The sequence below is a fragment of the Sarcophilus harrisii genome, chromosome 4 (genome assembly GCF_902635505.1).
Source record: "Sarcophilus harrisii chromosome 4, mSarHar1.11, whole genome shotgun sequence".
NCBI lineage: Eukaryota > Metazoa > Chordata > Mammalia > Dasyuromorphia > Dasyuridae > Sarcophilus > Sarcophilus harrisii.
Genome location: NC_045429.1, coordinates 283,688,545 through 283,713,876, shown reverse-complemented (window position 1 = coordinate 283,713,876; position 25,332 = coordinate 283,688,545). Strand labels below are relative to the sequence as shown.

At 36.6% G+C, this 25,332-nt stretch overlaps 1 protein-coding gene and 1 long non-coding RNA gene across 2 annotated transcripts; one reads left to right on the top strand and one right to left on the bottom strand.

The window, feature by feature from the left end:
- Positions 1-15: 15 nt before the first annotated feature.
- On the bottom strand, positions 16-21,639 carry LOC100917257 (ubiquinol-cytochrome-c reductase complex assembly factor 2). The gene is made up of 4 exons (XM_003768968.4): positions 21,434-21,639; positions 2,565-2,639; positions 1,818-1,887; positions 16-190 (listed from the first exon to the last, which is right to left on the bottom strand). The coding sequence occupies exons 1-4, from the start codon at positions 21,569-21,571 to the stop codon at positions 93-95; spliced, it is 381 nt and encodes a 126-aa protein (XP_003769016.1). The 5' UTR covers positions 21,572-21,639; the 3' UTR covers positions 16-92.
- On the top strand, positions 20,902-23,348 carry LOC116423212. Its single transcript, XR_004233718.1, has 2 exons — positions 20,902-21,256; positions 21,812-23,348. It is a non-coding gene; the product is annotated as an uncharacterized LOC116423212 (long non-coding RNA).
- Positions 23,349-25,332: the final 1,984 nt, after the last annotated feature.

Here is a 25,332-nt window from a genome sequence, read left to right as displayed (position 1 = left end):
AAACCCACAATAAGCTGGAAGGAGGGACAGTTTTATTCTTGGCAATATACAAGGCTTCACACTTATGTACATGGGGAGGACAAAGACAAAGGCTATTCCTTAGTCTTTTCATCTGGACTCTTGGTGGCGAGCTTATCCTGAAGTTTTTTCCATAAGCCTTTATTCATTTCCTTAAATTCTTCCAAGGTATCTGCAGAAGGGAAGAAAGAAAGGTAGAAAAGATCCTAAAAAAGAGAAATTTCATTAAGTAAACTATCACTATGAATTTACTTGAAGGCCTTTGAAGGGTAAGCCTCAATTTATATCAGTAATGTGTTCCTGAAAAGTTAACTTAAAATGAAATGTTAGACAATTGAAATAATGTGAAGAAGGTTTTAAAACAATCAACAGATTTTGGACATGAAGGTTTTTATCTCTTAAGTTTGTTCAAAAAGAATGCACACTGAAAAACGAACAAGTCATAGTTATACTTAAGAAATGTGTTATTTATCCACTAGATGGATTGTAATTCTGAATACACTTTTTGTGGAAAGGAAGGGAGAGGGTGGTAAGATATTTAACACTTCAAAATGGTGACAATGTAAAGCTTGGTGTGACAATCTTTTAGAAAATTTTCTGAAACTTAAAATCCTAGTGAGAACTAGTGGCAGCTAGTGGGTAATCTTTTCCCACGTGGTCCCACAGGTCTAGTCCTGCTTTCCCATCACTTGTAAAAACTGCCAAGAGTGTTAACAAAGAGTGGGTGAGTCTTCAGAGCATTTCCTTTCTAATATTAACTTCAAAATAGGCTCAAATTCGCCAGGGCTTACACAATGACATCCTTGTAATAATGTTGATAACTACATGTGCCTAGTAGTATTTGGATAAATTTATAGATTCTAAAAAGATATTTCTAATAAAACAGTACAGATGAGCTAAAAGATTCCAATACCCAGGACCCAGAGCATTGTTAGCGAGTAAGTATTCGGAAAAACACAACTTTGGCACTGTATATTTCCAGCTTATGGAAGATTCAGGATTCATTTAATTGAGCAAGGGCAAAATGTTTCTGGAACTCCAATTCCTCCACTAGAGCTCAGAGGCTAAGGGCAGAAAAAGGATTATTGTCTCCAATGCACATTATATGGTACCCGTGAGCAAATGAAGACAACTTTGAGGCCCTGATTTTTTGAAAAGTTTAGCTTATTTTTGTATATAATGTCCCTAACAATAAAAACAATAACTTTCCAGAATCTCTTTACCTCATCCCTTAAGGTTCATAGTGACAAAAGAAAAAAGGAAGTAATGACAGTTAAGGATTTGTTCACTGGGAATATCTTCTAAATGCTTCTAAAATATACCTCATCAAACCATAGCACAAGTCCCCTGGATCAGATAATTTTAGAAGGATATGACAATTAAGTTTCTTTAATGGTTTTAGATTCCCTCACCCTCCTTAATTCTTACTGTTTATAAAATCTCCTTAGGACCACAAAAAAAGAAAGTATTTTTCTTTTATCCCAATTTCAACTACTTCCATGTGGCAAACATATATTCCCTTTTTCTACTGCCAGGCTTCTAATTTAATGGGACTAAAGATGAATTTTCTTTTAAAAAATAATATCTTTGACCTTATCCATATTCTAAAGCCAAAAAAATGTTATCTAGGGAGCTCCTTAGCATCAGAATTTTCCTCTGGGCCATGCCACAGAACTTTACATCAAAATGAAGCTGTCTTATTACGTTGAGCCATTTCATATTCTTCCCCATCTCACCCTCCCCAAAAGTCATTTCCAAATTGACATTTTAGTCAGAAAAGGCATTTCTGGTTTCAGTACCTGTAGCTAGTACAATCCTGCATTCTTCCACTGTCAGTCCACTGAAGCCAGTGTCTCTTGGGCGTGGATACTTCCCAAAAACAAGAAAGAAGAGTTAATTAACCAATACTGCTGCACTTCATTAACCTTTATAGAGGTCTTGCCCTTTTAGCTTATCTTACTACAGCTGCTGAGAGGCTCAAGTAATATTCACACCTAGAAGAACAGCAACACCTTAGGGTCAAAGTCTCTCCTTCAATAAAATGTCCATATTGATTGATGAGTATTGCTTGATTTAGAAAGAGGAGTCTTTTCTCACACCACTGGAATTTTGATTCACATCTTTGTGAAGAAAGTAAGCTAATTATTCAAGTATCAGTTTGGAATTAAATTCCAAAGTTTTCTCATTATTTAGGAAATTGTCGATAATCCTGAATGGGGAGCTTCAGTTTAACAAACTTCTTTTTTCCTATATAGTGAAAAACAGTTCCTATAAAATTAAAGGGTAAGCTCAAGCTTCAGATACATTATCAGAGAAAATAAGTAATTTTTAGAAATAATTACAAGTTGCTTATTTCAAAGGCACAATAATGTATCAGACAACACTATTAGCTTCATTTAAATTAATGAATGTATCTACTTTCAACAAAACTGATTTATCTTTAAAAATATTCCATAATTAATACTAGTTTCCACTTCATATACTCCACCATCCCCTTTCCCCACCATACAATGAAATTTAACTATGCTAACATATAGACTACTCACCTTGTGTTTGTAATAGTTTGAATGAAGTCGTGCTAAGCTCTCGTACATCTCGTCACAGACCTCAGGCTCAGTAATCTGAAAAATAAAATATCCAAGAGATGAGCACATGAGCGCCATGTGCCATCCTTAATTTCATGATATGAAGCAGGAGGGCAATCTGTACAAGGTAAACAAGGTGTTTTTCAATAGACAAGCTCATTGCCAGAGCACAAACAGGAATAGCACATATTCAGGTCTATAGCTCCTTGTAAAGGATAATCATTTCAAGGATATTTCCACCTCTTCAGCCCTCCCTCACTTCAATCTAATTCACATGCATGTTATGGAATCACCTCCCTGAAATCATGAAAAAAAATCAAAGAATAAAAAGGCAGTCGCAATTGTGATGGTTCAACTGATATTATATAACACAAGTCTGTAACAGACCTCATCAGTAGAGTTGCCTTCCTTAGCATTTATTTAGTAGCTACGAAATAGAAATCACATGTAGAATGTGATCTAAGACTGAAGTGTGGCTGGGCATGGCTAAATGAACAAGGGGGTAGAGATCTGATAGCAAAGGACATTATATACAGGTGAACTGTTTAAAGAAAGTGTTTATTGTAAGGAGAGGAAAATAAGGGCAATGCAGCAATGACAGAATGGAAGAACTAAGGGGGAAGAAAGTCATGAGAGAGAGAAAGACAAAAATTTCAGAGTTCAAGAGCATGGAAGTAAATGAATGAATAAGCTTTAATTCAATGCTTACTCTGTGCCAGGCCCTGTGCTAAGTAATAGGGATACAAACAGAAATGATACCTGCTGTCAAAAAGCTTACTTACATAAAAAATTCTAATACATATTGGGGAGTGGTAGCCAGGAAAATAGAAGTGGAAACTAGGAGGGATGGAACATGAGAAGTTACACGTGCAAAGCTTGGAAGGACAATTTGTTGGTATGTGAAAGTCAGTTATACATGGTCTAGTACTTAGGACCAGTGAACAGATATGGTGGGGTAGGAAGGTGCACATTCTAAGTCACCAATCATCTAGGCTGGACTTCAGGGGAGGAGCTCCAAAAACAAGTGGATTAACTTCCCCATGACCTGGGGATATAGATTCTGAAAGTTTAGGGTATGAGAGCAAGGGTAAGATACAGAGGAAGCCATGCAGTAAATGCCCAGAGAAAGGATCACTTAGAGTTTGATAATTGATTTCAACAAAGATTTAGATAGGGTAACAAAGTGAATCTCAAGAGAGGAGAATCAGAAAGAGGGTCTTGATGGTGCAGCTGAATTCCTCTACTGTTCCAGTGTCTCAGAAGGAATGAAAGAATGACCACCACTGGACAGGGAATACAGTATCATATACAGCGAAGCAGGTTTTCATAGTGTGGGGTTATTTTATCTCAACAGTGTTTCAAGATAAATCCCAGCAAATGAACTCTCTAAAGTAACTATAGCAATTTTTATTATTGTAAAATATATTTTCATATATTTAAAGAACATATATTTTGTTACACTAACATCTATTGTAGAAAATGTAGAGAAGAAGTAAAGAAATTTTATGAAGAACCTGACAAAATTATCTAAACTAAGCAATATACTAGTGACCTCATTATAAAAGGATACAGGACAACAAAAGTTCTTCAAGAAAACAATTTGGGATCAAGAATGAAGGAGAACAGTTGTACAGACATATCAAACTCAAATAGAAACAGAGCCACTGAACTATATATAAGGGTTTCTGCAGGTCACATATTGACATAGAAAATCATATATCAACATTATTTATGTTACATTAATTTTTATTTATTGTTAACTATTTTCCAATTACATTTTAATCTGGTTTCCCCCACTTGGAGGAATAGCTATTCACAGGTTGAGTGTTTGCCTCTGAGTAGACTACATAAATGCTTGAACATCATGAAAACTTCTTTAAAGAAAAAAATTAGAAATCACTGGATTTGGAAAGTGCTCAATATCACAGAAAATGAAATTGCCAATGTCTTAATGAACAGAAAAGGGCTGGGAACAAATTGCAGAATCACATAATTTGATAAATGGAAAGAACCTAGAAGACCATTTTAGCTGACATATATGAAAGGAATCCCTATTATAAATATAGTAGATAAGTGGTTTTTCAGTCTCTGCTTGAAGATTTCCAAGGAGGGGAAGTTCACCACCTCTTAAGGAATATCATTCTGCTGGTGGACAGGTGTAAACTGTTAGCAAGTTTTTACTGACATAAAGCCCAAATTGGCTTCATTGAAACTTCCATTGAAAGCTCCTGATTCTATACCCACAGACCAAAAAAAAAAGTCTAATGCTTCCTCTAATTGACAGCAATTTTAAACATCTGAAGATATTGGAAATAATTTTTCTACTGAGGTCTGATGGGGGTTACCACATAGTGGGACTATCAAGTCCTGGAAGGTATACTCTATGTATTTGAAAGCAAATATGTGGTGCAGTAGAAAAAGGTCTGAGCTTGGAGCCAGGAAGAACTGAATTCAAATCTGACCTCAGATAAACTGACACATAAGACCATGAACAAATCACTTAACCTCTGTTTGGCTGAGTTTTGTCACTGTAAAATGAGAACAAACAGTGTCTACCTCCCAGGATTGTTGTGAGTTTCAAATAAGATAATGTTTCTAAAGTACTAAAATAATTAGTACAATATTTTAGCATATGGTATATTTTCAGCAGAAAATATAACAGATAATTTTGCATGAGAAGCTACCAGACCAGATCATGCAGGTAACCTGAAATGTTACAATGAAACTGTGAGGACAAAAAATAGATATGAAATGGAAGGAATCTCTACCAGTAGCATTTCTATTAACTAGACTCATAAATGACAATAATGAAATCACCACATTTGTACCTTAAATACAATAATAGCATTTTGTTTCTTTCCTTCCTTCTTCCCTCACTGCAGCCCAATATTAATGTTAGCATTTTTGCTGATCAAATTATATTGATGACTCACTAAACTTGCAGTCCACTAAAACTCCCAGATTTTTTTGGTAACAAATGCTTTCAAACAATACCTTCCCACTTTGTATTTTTGAAGTTGATTTTTTGTACCCAAGACTTACCCTTACTGAATTTCATATTATATTTAGTCCAAAGCCCAAGCCGAGCCTGTCAAGATCCTTTTGGATCCTGACTCTTTCCATTCAAGTATATTAGAAATCTGACTCACTTTTGTGTCATCTGCAAATCTGATGAGCATGCAATCTATGCCCTTTATCCAAGTCATTTACAAAAATATTAAACAGTATAGGGCCAAGTAGAAATTCCTGGGTTACTCCACTGGAAACCCACCTCCCAGCCCAGTTCCAGATATATCTTTACTACATCTTTCCATCTCCTCTATAATAATAATTTAAAATTCTTTATCAAAAGCTTTGCTAAAATTCTAGGAAAAACAACTACAACATTCTTCTTATCTACTTCTTTAATAATTCTGCCAGAAAAGGAAATGAATTTAGTTTGGGATAACCTGTTCTTGATGAAGCTATGCTGGATCAATAATAACCAGCTTCCCCTTCTAGATGTTTACCAACCATATATTTAATTTCATTTAATCATTTCCCCAGCAATTGAAGTCAAGCTCTATAACTTGCAGATTCTTTTTTTTTTTTTTTTTTTTGAAAATCAGAACATTTTCCTTTTTCCAATCTTGTACACCTTCCACTCTTTCAGATCCTAGGAGTACAGTTCATTTGGGTCAAGTGACTGAAATTCAATATGGGCTGCTTAATGCTTGCTTATATTATCTCCTAACTTGAATATTAATTGGGGGTTACTTCTGGTATAATGGTCATTTCCCTCGGCAGAGAAAACATAAATATAATAAGAACTGAACAACTCTGACTTCTCGGTTGTCAGCTGTTATCATCTTGAATCTTTCCTGAGCAAAAATTTCTTCACTTTTCTTCTAACATAAGCTTAAAATCCTTTTCTGTATTATTGTTCTATAAGAAATGATCAGCAGGATGGTTTCAGAGTGGCCTGGAGGTGATGCTGAGTAAAATGATTAGAACCAGGAGATCACTGTATGTGGCAACAAGAAGATCATAAGATTAATTCTAATGGACTTGGCTCTTTTCAACAATGAGATAATTGAGGCCAGTTCCAATGATCTGGTGATGAAGAGAGAGCCATCTACACCCACAGAGAGGACAGTGAGAACTGAGGGTGGATCACAGCACATAGCAATTTTACTCTTTTTGTTGTCTTTTTCTCATTTTTTTCTCTTTATAGTCCGATTTTTCTTATGTAGCACAATAATGATATATCCACATACATATATTGGATTCAACACATGTTTTTTTAACATGTTTAACATATACTGGATTACCTGTCATCTACGGGAGAGAGTGGGGGAAAAGGGGGGGGGGAGATTTGTAACACAAGGTTTTACAAAGGTGAGTGTTGAAAAATCATCCATGCATGTTTTGAAAATAAAAAGCTTTGGGGGGAAGGGGCGCAGCTAATTGGTGTAGCATAGCAGATAGAGCACCAGCCCTGAAGTTAGGAGGACCCAAGTTCAAATCTGGCCTCAGACATTTAACACTTCCTGGCTGTGTGACTCTGGGCAAGTCACTTAACTCCAATTACCTCAGCCAAAAAACCCCCCCAAAAACCCTTTAACAACAACAAAATCCTTTTCTGTTATCATTAGCTTTCCCCATTATCTTTGTTCACTTTAACATTCTTGATGTTGTTGACAGGACTAGGCTATACTCCTATTCATTCTTACAATATGTTCTTGATTAGCAAATTGGTGAGTTCTCTGTATATTCACATTGGTTCCTTCAGACAAACCCTATCTTTTTTCCTCAATGGAACTGTTCCTTTGTGCCTTCAGAATTCCATTCTTGGACATCTTTGGGTGGCCTTCCCCCAAAACTAATAAGTGAAATCCTACTCATTTTTTCTCTGAAATTTTGGATTGTGCTTGCAAGTCAAAAAATTATCAGTCAGCCATTCTTGGGGGATGGGGGGAGAGGAGATAGAGACAGACAGACAGAAAGACAGAGATAAAGGGAGAAGAGAGAAAGAGAAAATGAAGGAAGAGAGACACATAGATGTAGAAAGGGAGAGAGACAAGAGAAAAGCAAATGAGAAAGGGGAGAGGGGGGAAACGAGAGAGGGGAGAGAGGAGGGAACTAAGTCTGGAGTCAGGACAAGTTCAAAATGCACTTCTGATGTTTACTACCTGTGTGATCCTGGACAAGTCACTGAAATCTCTGGAACTTGGCTCCCTTCTCTGTAAACTGAGGTAACTGGAATAACTACTATCTTTAAATGATTTAGTATTTTGAACAAAGGGCAAAGTAAATTCCAAACAGAAGAGGTAAATAGATAGTGTATATGATTTTGGCTTTACCCTGAAAAAGTTTGAATAAGCTGTGAACTATGAAAAATGGACAGAAATAAAGACCTTTATATGCTATCATCATTTCTTAGAAAAGTTTAACCAACACAAAACAGCTGCTACAAGGAGACCAAAAGGGCCTAGAAAATGTCTTAGCCATCAAACATTTTCTCTCTTTAAGTAGAAAGACATGTTAGCCAAAGGCAACAATAACTTAAGGGTACAAGCATATTTGAAAAACACTAAGATGACAGAAAATGATGAATAATGATGAATAGTGCTGCTTCATTATCAAAAGAAACCACTCAGCAGAAAATATAACAGATAATTTTGCATGAGAAGCTACCAGACCACATCATGCAGGTAACCTGAAATGTTACAATGAAACTGTGAGGACAAAAAATAGATATGAAATGGAAAGAATCTCTACCAGTAGCATTTCAATTAACTAGACTCATAAATGACAATAATGAAATCACCACATTTGTACCCTAAATACTAGTGATGCAATAGAATGGATTTGGAGTCAGATGCTGTTTTAAGATAAATTTTAATTCTGAACCTAAACAGTCACCAAAGCAATTCCATTTATGATTACATTTAAAACCACAAATATCCATTTAAAATGTTATCTAAAAAATTTAACACGTTACTTTCTGTCTCTCATGCTTCATATAAAGAGACATGGCTGATTATTGCACAAGTTTTAAAGTCTTTCAAAGTTGTTTTTCTTTATAGTATTGTCCTTGTATCAACTTTCTCCTAAGTTCTGCAGACTTTATCGTACATCAGGGTCATTCTACCCAAGAAAGACTGACCTACTATATTCATATGGCAATCTGTTCAGTCAACTAATGGGCACCCCTTAGAATGTAGTTTTTTTTTTTCTTTTCATCTAATCTACTTTGTTCTTTCCCCTTTCAAGATTAAGAAATCTGTTTAGAGAAGTCCTGGTTCTTAATTTAATTTGAGAGTGCCCTAGCTTGTTCTGTTAGTTACTTCTTGGGTATCCTAAATATTTGGGCCTTAGCCTCTTAATTTGAAAAACGAAAGAGTTAGACAAGTTCAAGAATTCTTAACCTTTTTTTGTGTCATGGATCCTTTTGGCAGTCTGGTAAAGTCTATGACTCCTCCCCCCTCCCTCCTTTTCATATGCTTTTAAAAGCATAAAATTAAAAAAAAAAAAAGACAATGTAAGCTAATTATAATGAAATATAGCTATCAAAATATGATCTTTGAGAGCCCTTTTAGCTTCACTTTCTAGGATTATAACCTGAAGTTCTAAATAAGAAAGTGTTTATGATATTTAGAAGATGATTTACACTTTTAAAATTTGGATTAGATGTCCTTCATTTATGTGTGTGTGTGTATGTGTGTGTAGATAATGCCAAAAGAATGGAAATAATTATAAGTAATAGTTTACCTGCTTCTCACTCCTCATTTACTATGTTTCCTCATCTCTAGAAAATGTCTAAAAAGTACTTATTTTAGAATATTTTCCCATAAAATATTTAAAGAATGACTTATTCTAGCAAGAACTATATATTTGACAACAAGATATCCCAGCCTCTGAGAAGAAAGCAAAGCAGGTAGGGCCTTCAAACAACATATTTGCAATAACACAGAACTAACTGGGAAATGCTAGGAATACTCCATTTACCCACTATCCCTTATTTGTGGTTTTATAAAAAAAAAAAAAAATGACTTGGTAGAACAAAATTTCACTTAAAAAAAAAATCTTCTCAAATATGATACTACTTGTCCCTGTGTGTTAAAATAATACATAATTTTATTACAGATATAAGTAAAATAAGTTTGTTTTACAATCCATTGAGTATCAACATACACCAAAAAGACATTAAATTAGAAGATATGTTCATCTGAAGGGTTCATTAGTGTCTTGGAAAGTATACTCTTTTATTTTTCTCATTTGGTGACATCTGAATTCCCATGGGTTTAATTATCTTGTCTGAACAGAAAATTATCCGATCTATATACCCAGTACCACTCTCTCTCCTGGGCTTCTGTTGCTTATCTCCAACTGTCCATTAGGTATTTCAAACTGAAAGAGATGGGCATGTTAAACTCAACAAGTCCAAAACAGAACTCATTTTCTTATTATTTAAAATTAATCCTTCTTCTGATCTTCCCTATTTCTGTAGAAGGGACTACTTTTCCCCTAGTTATTCAGATTCTAAATCTTGTCATTATTCTCTCCTCACTTTCTCTCACTCCATACCCCATCAGTTGACAAAACTTGTTATTTTTACTTTTCAATATCTCTTACATCTATCCCCTTCTCTTTACTCACACAGCTGTCATCTTAGTTCAGGTTCTTATCACCTTTTCACCTGAACTATTTTAATAATAGCCTCCTAATTGGTTTCCTTGCCTCAACTCTCTCTACTTCAACTCATCCTCCACACAACTGATAAAAGTTCTTTTCTTAAAGAACAGGTCTGACCTTGTCATTCCTTATGTCAATAAATTTCAATAGCACCATATTGCTTTTAGAATCTAATATAAGCTTTTATAGTCCTTTACAACATGGTTACAACCTATCTTTCCAACCTTAACTTCTCTTCCTTCACCCTACAGAGCAGCTAAATTGACCTTGCCATGCCATACATATTACACTTCATTTCTCATTTTATTGTTTTGCACTGGTTGTCCCTTATAACACTCCCCCCCCCCCACCCACTTCTGCCTTTGAGCTGTGTTTCCTTTAAAGTTCAGCTAAAATTTCCTTTAAAATTCATCTCAAACATCAACTTTTATATCCTTTTCCAAATTTCTCTGGCTGCTGAGCCCTTTAATTATATTATATATATGTACATGTTGCCTTTCCCTCTAGAATGTAAGCTTCTTGAGGGTAACAATTTTACTTTTACTTCTGTGTCCTCATTGATTGACACATACCATCAAGTTGTTAATATGTGATCATTGATTGATCCTAACCTGAAGGCTTCTCTACTGATGGTGAAGTTTTCTAAAGGATCCCATCTGCACATCTGCTTACGGCATAGTATTAATTCCAGCAAAATCTAGAAGAATATAGCATCTCCTCAGTGAACTATGTAATTACTAATTCACATGAGATTAGTTTAACTGTGTATACCAGAAAAACACTAAAGTAAAAAAGTATATATTAGCTAGTTTACACCTTTCTGGTACAGAGTATTATATATTTCTTCCCTTCTGTCTAGCCAATGCGGCATTCTTATGTGCCTCACGTGTAGTCCTCTACCTCCCACACCACTCTTTGCACTGGTTGTTTCTCATGACTGTAAGGTAATCCCTCCTCAAGGCCTCACTTACAGCACTATCTTCTCCATGAAATCTTTCCTGAACTCTCCATTTGCTCATGTTTCTCTTCACAAATTATCTTTATATATTTTGTGTATTCTTTTATATGTACATGTTGTTGATCCTAATTTAATGGAAATCACTGATATATTAGAACCACAAGTAGCACTAAGTCTAAAGTTCCTTGAGGACATGTAATAAGCACTTAATAAATGCTTATTGATATTTACTGATTACATACAATAAATAGAATGAACAGCCCACTGAATTAGCATATGAAAATATCCTTATAGGCACTTTAAACCAACAATGATTAAGATTCTTAATTGAGAAGCCTGGTTTGGAGAGAATTTCATCCCTCAACATCAATATGAGGTCCTTTCTTGAGCTAAAATGCCAAGCATTCAAACTCTCCGGCAGAGAGCATGACTCTCATGGGCTGGCCATGTTGTTCAAATGCCAAATATACATTTCCCTAAAATACTATTTTACAGAGCGCTCACACAAGGCAGGTACTCACAGAGAAGTCAGAAGAAGCAATACAAGGACATCCTCAAGCTTTCTCCAAAGAACTTTGGAATAGATTACATGACATGGGAGGCACTGGTAAAAGAGTCATGGTCTGCCTGAATCAAAGAAAGTGCCATATTCTATGAGCAAAGCAAAATTGTAGTAGCTCAAAAGAAACATAAGATGCACGAATTTTGACATCTCCACTTTGTGTTCATATGGACTATTTGTGCCTAATCTGTGGCTTTGACTCTGACAGTGGTGTCATTCTGGTCCTCTCTGAGAATAAAGGATAACTATCAACCAATCAAGTAATTCTCCAGGTAATGTAAATTGCCTGTGAATTATAGCTCAGAAGAGTGAAAACTGCAGGTACTCTAAAGGAAAACAGAATAACTTATAAGTTCCAGCATATCACTGGTGATGTTTTATGGGTAAGAACTGGCCTATGAGATGACATCAAGGATATGTATGACTGAAAAAAGGAGGTAGATTAAATAATATATAAGAATGGGAAACAAAAGCTTAAGTGTTTTATTAGTAATCTCAACATATTAAAAAAACTAGAGGAAGACTTTCAGGGCCTTTATTAGTCAGATGATACATGCAAAGTGCTTTGTAAAACTTCAAACACTTGAGAAATGCTGTCCATTATGATTTACGGCACCTAATCTTAAACTGTATAGCATAAAAAACCATGAAGAGCTCTGATCATCTATTAGCCCCAACCTTCCTCTCAACCCAACATTCTTGTCATCTTTTTCACTTCATTTCCAAGTTTGGAGGCATACAATTCATAACCTCTGACTCTGCTTCCTTCTAATTAAGTTTCTCCTTGGATCACCCAATTTCACCTTTCACAAACGTCTTTAAAGAGCTCTTCATCCTGTTTGGCATTCTGCCATCATAACAATTATTAATTATATTCTCTTTCTTTAAGCTCTTTCTAATCTAAACCCCCCTTTTATTTCTGCTTCAATTTCTATAGTTGTTCAAATGTTATGGAAGTGATTTGGGATAAAGTCTTGTTAGCTGTCCCTTGTTATAATGCTAAGCTGAATATAGAAGTAATAGTTCAGATGTAGATTTGACCAGGTTACACACAGTATTGTGTTCAGTTTTGGGTACTGTATTCTAGAAAGGATACTGGCAATCTAGAGAGTGGCAGAGTAAGAACAATGCTAGCATTAACATACAGCTTTAAAGTTTGCAATTGTTTTACAAATATTATCTCAAACTCATCCTTACAATAATCTTGAGATGTAGGTGCTGTTATTATCTATATGATGTGTACTAGAAAAGTGAGGCAGACAGAGGTTAAGTGATTTGTCCAGAGTTACAGTCAATAAGCATATGAGATAGATTTGCACCAGAGGTCTTCTTGATTCCAATTCATCATCTAGCTCTCTTTAATGGTGAATTAAAATAATGAAGAATTCTGGTTCACAAACCCAAGTTAAATGAACTAGGCATATTTAACCTAGAAAAAAGAAAGTAGGAGAAAGAGGCAGTGGTTGAAGGCACTGAGATCTTAAAATACTTGAAGGTCATCTTGAAAAGGGATTAAATTTGATCTTGTGGAAGTCCAGTGGGAAGAACTAGGAACAATGGAGAGAAGTCACCAAAAAGCCAAATAAAGATTTATGTTAGAAAAAACTTCTTAATAATTAGAGTTATCTAGAAACAGATAGGTTCTCCTCCCTGAAGTTTTCAAGAAAAGGCTGGATGATCACTTATATATGTTGTAGTGAGAATTCTTTTGGGGATATGAGTTGAACTAGTAGTTACTAAGGTCCCTTGCAATTCTGAAAGCCTGTGATTTTTTTTTAACTAACTTAGGTTTTTTGAGATTTTCTTAGGTACTAAAATCAGAATTTAGTTAGGGCAATGAAATGTACTCTCTTCTAGGGCAAAGAGGCAGAGTCTTAAACAACTTGTACGGTGTCTAATATTCAACGAAAAAAAATATTTTTGCTGAGGCAATTGGGATTAAGTGACTTGCCCAGGGTCACACAGGTAAGAAGTTTTAAGTGTCTGAGGCCAGATTTGAACTCATGTCCTCCTGACTTCAGGGCCGCTGCTCTATACACTGTGCCACCTAGCTCCCTCTCAATGAAAATATTTAAAAAGAGTTAAGTTATCTAGCTATTATTTTCCAGTCACCAATGACAGGCCAGAAGGGTGTCAACTAGCTAGGTAGCATTATCAACAGGAATAGAGGTAAGGGAAGAAGGAATCAGTTTCTCGGAGAGTTCTTGGAGAATTACAAGTACTACTAAAGGCTTAAAAAGAAATGGCCAAGTCTATGTTCCCTTTCAAAGTCAAATTCAGCAAACAAAAAATTATCTTACTTTGGGAGAAATCCAATACAAGCAGCAAGCTAATTCCAACAATTTATTTCCTGATGGTCTATACTCTGCTCATGGATCCAGAATAAACATTTTTTGCGGGTGATACATGTTGTTAACATTTATAAGTATCACTTGTAAGCTTTAGATTATTTGATTTTATGTTAATACATAATGAGTACTGACATTTTAGGACTAACATGTACTAGACCTGAAAAAAGGCAGCAATAGTAGCATTATAAAAAATTCAGCAATGCTCACTAAACATGAATAAAATAGATGTTCAACTGACAAAATGTCCTTTATGGCTCTATTTTTGCTCCTTTTGCATTTTTCCTGCTCAGCTGTCAGTAAATTTCTCTTTACCATATTAAACATATATACAAATTTATACCAATGCCACAGGTACTGATTTCAATTTTCAAAATTGAATTCTGGATAGCAATAGCAACTAGTATAGCAGAGAACCCATTCTATATATACAAAAAAAAAAAAGTACTTTTGAAAAAGAGTATAGTAAATTGCTTTGCTAATTAAGGTAAATTCAGTCCATAAGAATCTAGGAAGGAAAGGCTTTCGTTATTTGGTAATGAACTTCTAGAATTAGTTCATTCCTTTATCTTTATTCCTTTCTATTAAAATACTTATTGAGCATGTCACCTCTTATGTGTACTATGCTAGACATAGTGTCATACAGACATAAAAAATGTAAATGACAAAGAAATATAAAACAAGGTACCTTCCTAGACATTTATGGACTAGTAGAGAAGACCAGACATACATTTAAACAACTAAATAACATAAGGTTATATAAGCTAAATGTTAAAGGAATAATAGAGATGGTGTTATAGAAAAGGTTCCACAGATGAGATGAAATTTGAATTTGGAGTTTAATAAATATTAATCACATGCCATGTCAAAGTCACAATAGTAGGAACTGAGGAATTATAGAAAACAAATGCTAGGTATTGAGGATATACAGACAAAAACAGTTCTTGCAATCTATGTGTTCCTAAATTTACATATCCAGTAATTTTAGGAGCGAACAAGAGCAATTGGGGGAGATCAGCAAAGGTTTGGTAGAAAGTGGTAGAAAGAAAGGAAGCTTAGGATTTTAAAGGGCTGAAGAAATGTGTCTAGGAATAGAGGGTAACTGGTGCAGAAATGCGATGTAACATGTAAAGTTTGGCTAGAAGGAAATATGACTGGAACACCAAATGCATGAAAAGAAGTAATATAAAATAAATCTCAAAGGGTAAGTGGAAGCCAGTGTGTGGAGGGCTTAAAAAACCAGGATGAAGAGTTTGCATTTTAATATTAAATCAGGACATTAAAGATGACTTCTAAGTGAGGGGAAGCCCTGATAAGGTCAGATCCAGGATTCAGGAACATCTATTTGGGGGAGAAGGGAGACTAGAGACATTGAAGTATGCATAGAATAGGTTCAGGAGATAATGATAGAATGGATTAGGTTGTCTGGGTGCAGAGAAGGAGGAAAATATAAGAGATGTTTAGAGATGAAATTCATAAGATTTAACAAATGATGGAGTATGAGAGGGAGAGAAGTGTTCATGGAGAGGAGTCCTCCAAAGAAATTAATTGATCAAATTAATGAAGCCCTCCAAAGAAATAAGGATTTTAAAGGATCTTAAAAGATAGGAAGGAATTTACATATGTCTCTACTTATGGTCAGGTTAAGGATTGACAAGGAAAAGATGCTGATAGTAAATATGTACAATGCATGTTGTGAGGCTGGGGAGCTTGCATTATGGAGGATTTACAGTAAAGGATCTTTCAGGGATCTTTCACTCAACAAAATAAACACATATATTTTAGACAAACCAGAAATTAGGCTACCAATTAAAAAAAAAAAATCATCCTGCTTTTTCCTGCCTCCATTCATTTCAAAGGCTGTCTGCTGTGCTTGCAAAAAAATCTATCAGTTCCTATTAAAACTACTCCTTTTCCTCAAGGCTCAGTTCGTCTTCAACACGAAGCCTTCTTTGATTATTCAGATAAAAGTATTCTCTTCCCTTCTAAAATTTTCCTAGACTTTTTTTTTTCTTTCTTTTGCCTAATCATCCTTTTTCTTACATACATGTATATATTGTATTTCCCCTAGGAAGGCCCTTGAGAACAGGCCTTAAGCCTTGTTGATATCCCTACTTCTTGAAGCTAGTAAAAGTTTAATAAATATTTCTTCAAGAGAAATAAATCAAAGTTTTTAGAAAGAAAAATGACAAGATAAAAATTGTTTCAATCATTCTCTTAGGAAAAGGATTTCCATCTTCACACAAACATTGTAGGTAAACTACATTGTCCTGTTTCACTCTAACAACATTATTAACAGGTGTGTCAAACAAAACCAATGTAATCAAGATCAAAGGAAAGCAGAAAGATGGGAAACAATTTTTACAGTCAGTGTTTCTCATAAAAGGCTTCATTTCTAAAATATATAGAGAATGGAGTCAAGTTTATAAGAATGCAAGTCATTCCCCAAATGATAAAGGGTCAAAAGATATGAACAGGCAATTTTCAGATGATGAAATTAAAGCTATCTTTGGTTATATTAAAAAAACGCTCTAAATCACAATTGATTAAAAAAACACAAATTAAAACAACTTTGAAGTACTACCTCATACCTCTCAGATCGGCTAAGCTGACAGGAAAAGATAATGATAAATGTTGGAGGGGATTGTTGGTGGAGTTGTGAACTGATTCAACCATTCTGGAGAGCAATTCAGAACCATGCCCAAAGGACTATAAAACTGTGCACATTCCTTGGTCCAGCAATATTACTACTAAATTGTAACTCAATGGGATTATAAAAAAGGGAATAGGACCCACATGTACAAAAATATTTATAGCAGCTTTTTGTGGTGGCAAAGAACTGGAAATTGAGTGGATATGCATCAGTTGGGAATGGCTAAATATGAATGTAGTGTAATATTATTGTTGTATAAGAAATTTATTTATACAGATTTAAGAAAAATCTGGACTTACATGAATTGATGCTTAGTGAAGGGAGCAGAATCAGGAGAATATTGTACACAGTAACAACATTGTGAGATGATCAACTATGATAGACATAGCTCTTCCCAGCAATAGTGATTTAAGATAAATCTAAAAGACCTTTGATGGAAAATGATATTCACATCCAGAAAGAATTATGGAGTCTGAATGCAGATTGAAACATACTATTTTCACTTTCTAAAAGTTAGTTTTTCATTTTTTCTTTCTTGTGGTTTTCCCCTTTTGTCCTGATTCTTTTTCACAATATGACCAATATGGAAATATGTTTAACATGATTGTACATGTATAATTCAGTGCTTATAGTCTTGGGGAGGAGAAAAAGATGAGAGAGAAAAATTTAAAACTCAAATCTTACAAAAATGAATGTTGAAAAATATCTTTACATGTAATTAGAAAAAAAATTAAGTGCAAAAAAAATTAGGAAAAAAGTGTCCCTTAAGGCAACATTTGAATATCCTTTGCCCAAAAGAAGCTGACTTCCTGTGACTGTTATCTTCACTTTTAATAACAGAGGGCACCAAGTTCTGCCATTTGTGAGCAAGTTATGCAATCTCTTTGTTTCATTTTTTATCTCTAAAAAGGGTACAATGCTATTTTGCAATGTTTACCTCAAAAGATGAAGGTGACTAAATTCCATAATTTATGTTCAGAAAGTGTTCTGTGATGGCACAATATTACATGTGAGCAGTTGTTATCATAATTCACAAAATATTATAATTAGAAAATATGACAATCTCTTGCTAGGCAGATTTTTTTAATAAATCTGATCTTGTTAGGGAAGGGAGGGAAGAGGGCAAAGAGAATATGTAAAGTGCTTTTTTGTTGCTTTAGCTCAGAACCATCACTTTAGCATAAAGTTTAAAAAAAAAAAACCCTTCCCTCGGCCTTTGAGGGTACTAGCACCTAGCACATAGGAAGTAGTTAATAAATGCCTTTTGAATAAATGAATATTCTTCCCAAAATCTTTTTAAAAAAGTATAGCCCACTTCTTTATTTTTTTTAAACCTGTCAAAATTATTTTAAAAATAATTGGGCCTGCAGGAGCAGCTAGGTGGCACAGTAGCTAGAGTACCAGCTCTTAAGTCAGGATGAACTGAGTTCAAATGGGCCTCAGATACTTAACACTTCCTAGCTCTGTGACTCTGGGCAAGTCACTCAACCCCAATTGCCTCAGAAAAAAAAAAACAAACAAACAAAAAAAACAACAAAAAAACCCCGAAAAAACAAAACAAAAAATGACTGGGCATTTATTGTTTCCAAACACTTATTTCCTACAGCTAAATGTCCTATAAGCAGCTCAAATTCAGTATGTCCCAAAGAGAAGTAATCATTCCCTCCAAATTCTCCCTTCTTTACTGTTTCTGTTGAATGCATCATCCCTTCTGTTATCTACATTCACAATCTCAAGAACTCTTCTTGATCCTTCCCCATGTTATTCCATACTGACACATGCCAAGTTTTGTCAAATCTTTACCTATAAAACTTTACATCAATTCACTTCTCCCCATTCACATAGCTCTTTTCACCTCTCACCTGGACTATAATCATTTCCTATTGGTTCTCCTTTTTTCCATACAGTTCCTAAAACAGAGGTTTTTTGCCCATGTCATTCTCTTGATCAAAAAGCTTCAGGGGATTCCTTTTGATTCAGATAATACAATAATAATATTTGTTTTTAAATTTGGTTTTAAAGACCTTTACCCTTTCTTTTTGAGATTACTGCATGTTTCTCTCCTCCACACACTACACATTAGCCAAATATGTCTATTTACTAGTTCCAAAACTAGGCATCTTACTTCTTATGCTTTTGCACAGGCTTTCTCTCTCATTCCTAGAATTATTTCCCCTCCCCTCTGCCTCAGAATTCCCAGCCTTCTTCAAAGCTCAGTTCACATACCATCTTTTAGAGATGGCCTCTCTTGATCCTCAGTGAACAGCAAGCAGAATGTTGGTATGGAGTTCAAATCCTGCCTTTGACATTTAGAGTTGCACTCAAAGAATAGTTATGGTGTGGTTCAGAGTCAAATGGGAAAAGGTGGAGAAAGGATCAGAGCTTGATTTTGTGTGATGAACATTTTTATCAAACTTGGAAAAATGATTAGATAACATGTTTATCAAATATGCATATGGCACAAAGTTGGGAGAATCAGGTTCTAAATGGATCTCGACATAGGCTAGCTAGAGTATTGGGCTGGATATCTACCATGATGAAATTGAATACAGATAGTGTAAAGAATCACATTTGGATCCAAAAACTAGTTTTACCAAGTAACAGATGGGAAGTCAGGCCTAGCAGTTGTTCTGAGAAAGATCTGGGGATCTTATCATATCAGTATGGTATCACCACTGTGGTAAAATAGTTAAAAAAAAAACTTAATGTGATCTAATTTGGGTTGCATTAAAGGAGACAAACCTTTATAGGAACTTATAATGCCTTTGTACTTTAACAGGGTCAGAACTGAACCTAATGCTATAAATTTGGAGGATTATTTTCAATTACGCATCTTTCAATGCAAAACCGAAGTTGAAGTTTAAAATTTGGCATAGCCTAGGGTTGCTTCCAGATCTGCAAAAGGTATTATTCAAATAGTCCATACACAAACATTTATTAAGTGTCTATTATATGTTAGGAACTGAAATATTCTGGAAGAGGAAGATTATGTTTAATTCTGGTCATCATAGCTTATGAGGGATATTATTAAGCTGGAGTGTATGCAGAGAAGGACAAACACAATAGTGAGGGCCCATGAGTCCACATAATTATTAGAGTAAGCAATTGCTGAAAAGATGAAGACACTAATACTCAGCCTGAAAAGGAGAGTGGGGAGGAGAGATCGTAATTATCTTTTAAGTATCTGAGAGATGTCATATCTTTAGATATTTGAGAGTTGCTTTTAAATACATTCAAAGGATTACATAATTTAAAAGTTGTTTTTTTTTGTTGTTGTTGTTGTTGTTTTTTTTTTAATTTTTTTATTTAATAGCCTTTTATTTACAGGATATATACATGGGTAACTTTACAGCATTAACAATTGCCAAACCTCTTGTTCCAATTTTTCACCTCTTACCCCCCCCACCCCCTCCCCTAGATGGCAGGATGACCAGTAGATGTTAAATATATTAAAATATAAATTAGATACACAATAAGTATACCTGACCAAAACGTTATTTTGCTGTACAAAAAGAATCAGGCTCTGAATTATTGTACAATTAGCTTGTGAAGGAAATCAAAAATGCAGGTGGGCATAAATATAGGGACTGGGAATTCAATGTAATGGTTTTTAGTCATCTCCCAGAGTTCTTTTTCTGGGCATAGCTAGCTCAGTTCATTGCTGCTCCATTAGAAATGCATAATTTAAAAGTTGTAAGGGACGTCATTAACCATCTAGTACAACCCACATCCAAAAGAAACCAGTATTTATAACCGACTGGAAAAATGACTATTCAGCTTCTGCTCGTCTTATTTGGAGCCAAGGACTAGAACTAGAAGCAACGAGTGGAAATTACAAAGAAGCCAATTTTGACTTGATGTCAGTAAGAACTTCAAAATTCAAGCTGCCCCAAATGGAGGAGTACAAGGAGAGAGCAGTTTTTCCGTTTCTAGAGGTTTTTAACTAGACATTTGCAGGGCACGTGGGACTAGAATCCTTTTTTTTTGAATACAGATCCTAGCAGATTGAAATTCTAAAAATTCATCATCATCATTATAAAAATCTGCGCGCTAAAAACGGGTCTCCCGTGGGAAAAGTTTAAGCAGCGCAGCTGTACAGGTTAAGAAGGTAGCAATTTGAAAGGCTTTTTATCATTTCTTCGGCGTGGGCCCAGCGGGTGAAAACTGCAGAGATTGATTTGAGCTCACAATTAGTGACTGTGAGACGTTACAAAACGCACCCGGTAGCTTTGGTAAGAAGGGCGTTTCCCGCGCTTCAAGGGGCAGCCTGGGATTTTTTTCTCGGATGTACGGGCACATGGGATATCCGGCTTCCAAAATCCCCGGAAGGGATTCCAGCGGTCACGGAAAGAGAATGAGGCCGGGCGCCAGAACACGCCGAGAATACTACAGGGAAAGGAAGGGTCTGAGAGAGTCTACTCCGCACTCGTGCCGGGCTCAGACTCATACGCGCGGGTAACAACCACGTTTTCGCCCCGCCCCTACCGGAGAGCCCCGCGTACGCATGCGCGCAGCGCGCCCCCTGCATTGCCCGGCCCCCTTCCGCTCTGCCCTTTCCTCCCGCTCGTCCCTTCGTCTCCCCCGCCTCCCCACCGCCTTTCCGCTTCAGGCGGGACCCCATAGTCCGGTCACCTGGGTGTTCTCTCCCTCCCGAAAAGCCTGCGCCACCCGCTGCCGCAGGTAAGCGCCCAAGTCTCGGCCCCGTTTGGTCTCGTCCAAAGGCCATTCCTCACAGAGCTTGAGGAAACGCCGGTAACGGCTGGCTGCCATCTTGGGCTCCTGTACTCGCCGCCCCTCTGAGGGGCATGCGCGGTAAGATTACCAGGCCGAGAGAGGTGGCGGACGGGCGAGATGGACGTGCATGCGCAATTGTTAGCATTTCGTGTAACTGCCCCAATAGGGGGCGCTACGCAGCCGCGTGTGTTAGTTACGTTCACGTTATGTTCAATAAAAATGTGTTGCATCGAACCGAATCCAGCCTAATTCACGTTTTCTTTCCGTGTTATTCAGTGGTTTTAGTCGTGTCCGACACTTCCTGACCATCTGCGATTTTCTTGGCAAAGATACGGAAGTGGTTTGCCATTTTCTTGCTCACTGAGGCAAATGGGTTGTGTCTTGCCCAGGATTACTCCGTTAGAGGCTAAATTTGAACTCCTGACTTCAAGCCCCGCAGCGTGTTAACCGCGCCTTCTAGCTGCCGCAACTTCCTGGGAACTTTTTAATTATTAAGAATAAATCAAAAGTACCAAACTTTCTTTGTGGAAAGAGAAGCAGAATGTGCCGTTCCTGCCTCTGGAATAGGAAAAAACCTCTCCCCTCCTCGCATTTGCAAAAACAATTGTAAAAGCTTAAAAAAAACAGCATAGTTGCGAATGTGATGAAGTAGAAGATTTGAGTTTGAATCTTAACCCTAGCCACGTGACTGGACGAGTAACTTGGTTTCCTCCTCCGATGGACCTACCCTTCCTCATCTGCCTCCACTGCCACTGTTCTCAAAGTGGTGTTACCTATCTCACAGGGTGGTGAGAAAATCCCTTTGCGGACTATGTTGTTATAATTACATATTTCATGTTAATGACAGCAGCAGCAAATTATTCCTGGTTTATTCCGATCTGTGTTCGAAGCTTGGCTTCTCAGTCTCTATTCCTATCCTCTCCAGGTACCCTGGCCCTCTTCTCCCCTCCTCCCATTGTTTGCTAGGCCTTGCTCTCCCAGGATATAGTCTTACTAATGTAAATTAAGACAATTCTGAGATGATGATTGTTGGAGGGGATGTGGGAAAACTGGGACACTGATACATCCTTGGTGGAGCTGCGAACTGATCCAACCATCATGGAGAGCAATTTGTAACTTCGCCCAGGGGCCTATCAAACTCATACCCTTTGATCCAAAAGTGTCTTTATTAGGCCTGTTTCCCAAAGATCATAAAAAAGGGAAAAGGACCCATATTGCAAACATATTTGTAATAGCAGGAACTGAACATCGAATGGATTGGACCATTTGGTATTTGTTTTCTTGCTAGTACTAAGTGTACAGGATCTCTCATACAGCCCAGAGCTTTTTTTTTTTTTTTTTTTGGTGCAACTTCTGTACATTCTCATGATGTGGCAGGAAAGCATTGAACTTGGGATGAAAAATCTTGGGTATGAGTCAGTCATAACTATGACCACTTACTACCTTATAATCCTCATCAATTACTTAGGATCATAGAATCATTGAGTTATCAAGTCTAACTCTCTTTACTGTTGAGGAAACAGTCTGAGAGAGATTACCTGACTCCCAGGATCAGTAAATGTCAGAGGCATCATTCAAACCCAGGTCTTCCTGCCTCTAAATCTAGCACTGTCCATTGTACAGCATTTTGTTGTTGCTCAGTCATTTCATTTGTATCCAATTTTTCTTGACCCCATTTAGGTGGATTTGGTAGAGGTACTGGGAGTAGTTTGTCATGTCCTTCAGCTTATTTTACAGATGAGGAAACTGAGGCAAATAGCTGAGTATCTTGCCTAGGGTTATGAAGCTAATAAATGTATGAAAATGGATTGTACTTGGGAAGATGAGTCTTCTTCTTATCCAGTCCTTGCATTCTACCCATTTTACCACCTTAATCCCACCTATTCTCCAGGCCAACCTGGCCTATTCTGCCTAATTATTGTATTTATAGTTATACATTTTTGATGATTACATGTTTATTTCCCTTGAAGTCAAGTATAACTAGTTGTTCCATGTCCATCTCTATCTCAGAGTATGGAGTGCTTTTTTCCTGTGGATTCTGTAAGCTACTTGTTGACTGACAACAGCTGCTGTTGTGGAAAGTACTTGGTTGGGCATGATAGCTGCCCCTAAGGTGGTGGAAAGATGTTCCCACAGTCTCAGTATACTGACCTTGGTATCCATTGGTATGCCCTTACTCAGCACTACAAGCAGTCAGGAAGTATGTGGGCCAGGAAGAAAAGCTGCTTATTGAATGAAGTCCTTACTGCTGACTTCTCTCCTCCCTTCCTTTGCTACTTTCCTTATAGTTAGTTTTTTTTTCCCCCTAGGTCCAATTCACATTAGCTTCTTTTACCCTCCAAGAGACTTCTCTGTGGGAACACAGGGAATTCTTGCAGTTGCCAGGAGATAGTGGGGTGAGGAGAACTCTCTTAATATGTTTTACCTGGGTATTGTGATATGGGAGCTATCTGTCAGTGGCTGCTTTAAGTCTAACTCAGACCTGTAGAATGGATCTCTTCATGTGAGCCAGGTGGTGGGTGGTGGGTGGTGGTGGTGGTGGTGGTGATGGTGATGGTGATGATGGATGGTGGTGGATGGTGGATGGTAATGGTGATACAAAGAGATTGAGAGGCATTTGCATTCTCTGACCTCTCTCCTCTTCCCTCTGCCTCCAATTTATTTCATTCCCAGTCCACAAGCAATACTTGTATCAGTAAAAGCTACCCTGCAGCTCCTTCCCGATGTTATGATTCACAGCTGTGGAGGCTCTGGGAGAATTGACCTGCCCCTTCACCTAGGCATGAGCCTTAAGACCTGGGTCTCATTTTTTTTTTTTTTTTTTTTCTTTGTTGATGCCTGCTCAGGGCTTGTTCTGGACTGTCAATAGACAGGGCTCTCTTAGCTGGGAGACAGTAAATGCCCTCCCTGGATTTTGACTTGTTGGTACTAGCCCTCAGAGGAGTTCATGACCATTTTAACACCCACCTGCTGAGAGTCACTTGGCTTCATTGAAAGTGCTCTTTTCCCAGTTTTATTGGAAAAAAAAATTCCACCACAGCAACATCTCCTAAGCAATTTAGAATCTGTATTTGGGCTTTATGGAGCCCAGAGCTCTCTTTATAGAAAAGATGCACCATAAGGAGGAGGAAAGAGGAGGGTGGGTGCACTGCATCCATTTTTCATGTTATAATGATCACAGTAATTGAGTCCTGAGAATTATTCATTTAAAATGCTTGAAAGTAAAGATTTAGTTTTTGTAATGCTTTGATGTTAATAATGTAAACATTAGAAAGGAATTAAATACTAATCCAAATTGTGATGTACAATTTGCCTGCTTTTTCTTCTTTTAGCTTGCTCATTGGCAGAAAAGACTGGATGTAGTATATCCTGTTCGACCATATTTAAAATAGTGGGTTGATAAATCATTCAAGTACTAGAGTCATAGGTTAGAGTTGGAAGAGATCTTAGAAGTCATTTAGTTCCATCTTCCTCATTTTACAGATGAAGAAACCGAGGTTCATATAGCTTTGTGATTTGCTCAGAGATATGTGGGATATAATAACTGACAGAATCGGGATGTGAACCCGGGCCCTCTAAATCCCAGTGTCACTTGGACTGACTGCCTCACTTGTGTCCAAACTAAATGTCTCCACTTCTTTCCATAGATTCATTTAATTATTTTTAAATGAGGATAACTTGACACTTGAATCTTCCTCTTTAGAGATTAGCATTGATACTAGGCTAATTGCTCTTTGGTTGTTTTGAACTCTGGTGTTTGGGGTGCTATGAGATAAGTTGAAATAATGTAATAAAAT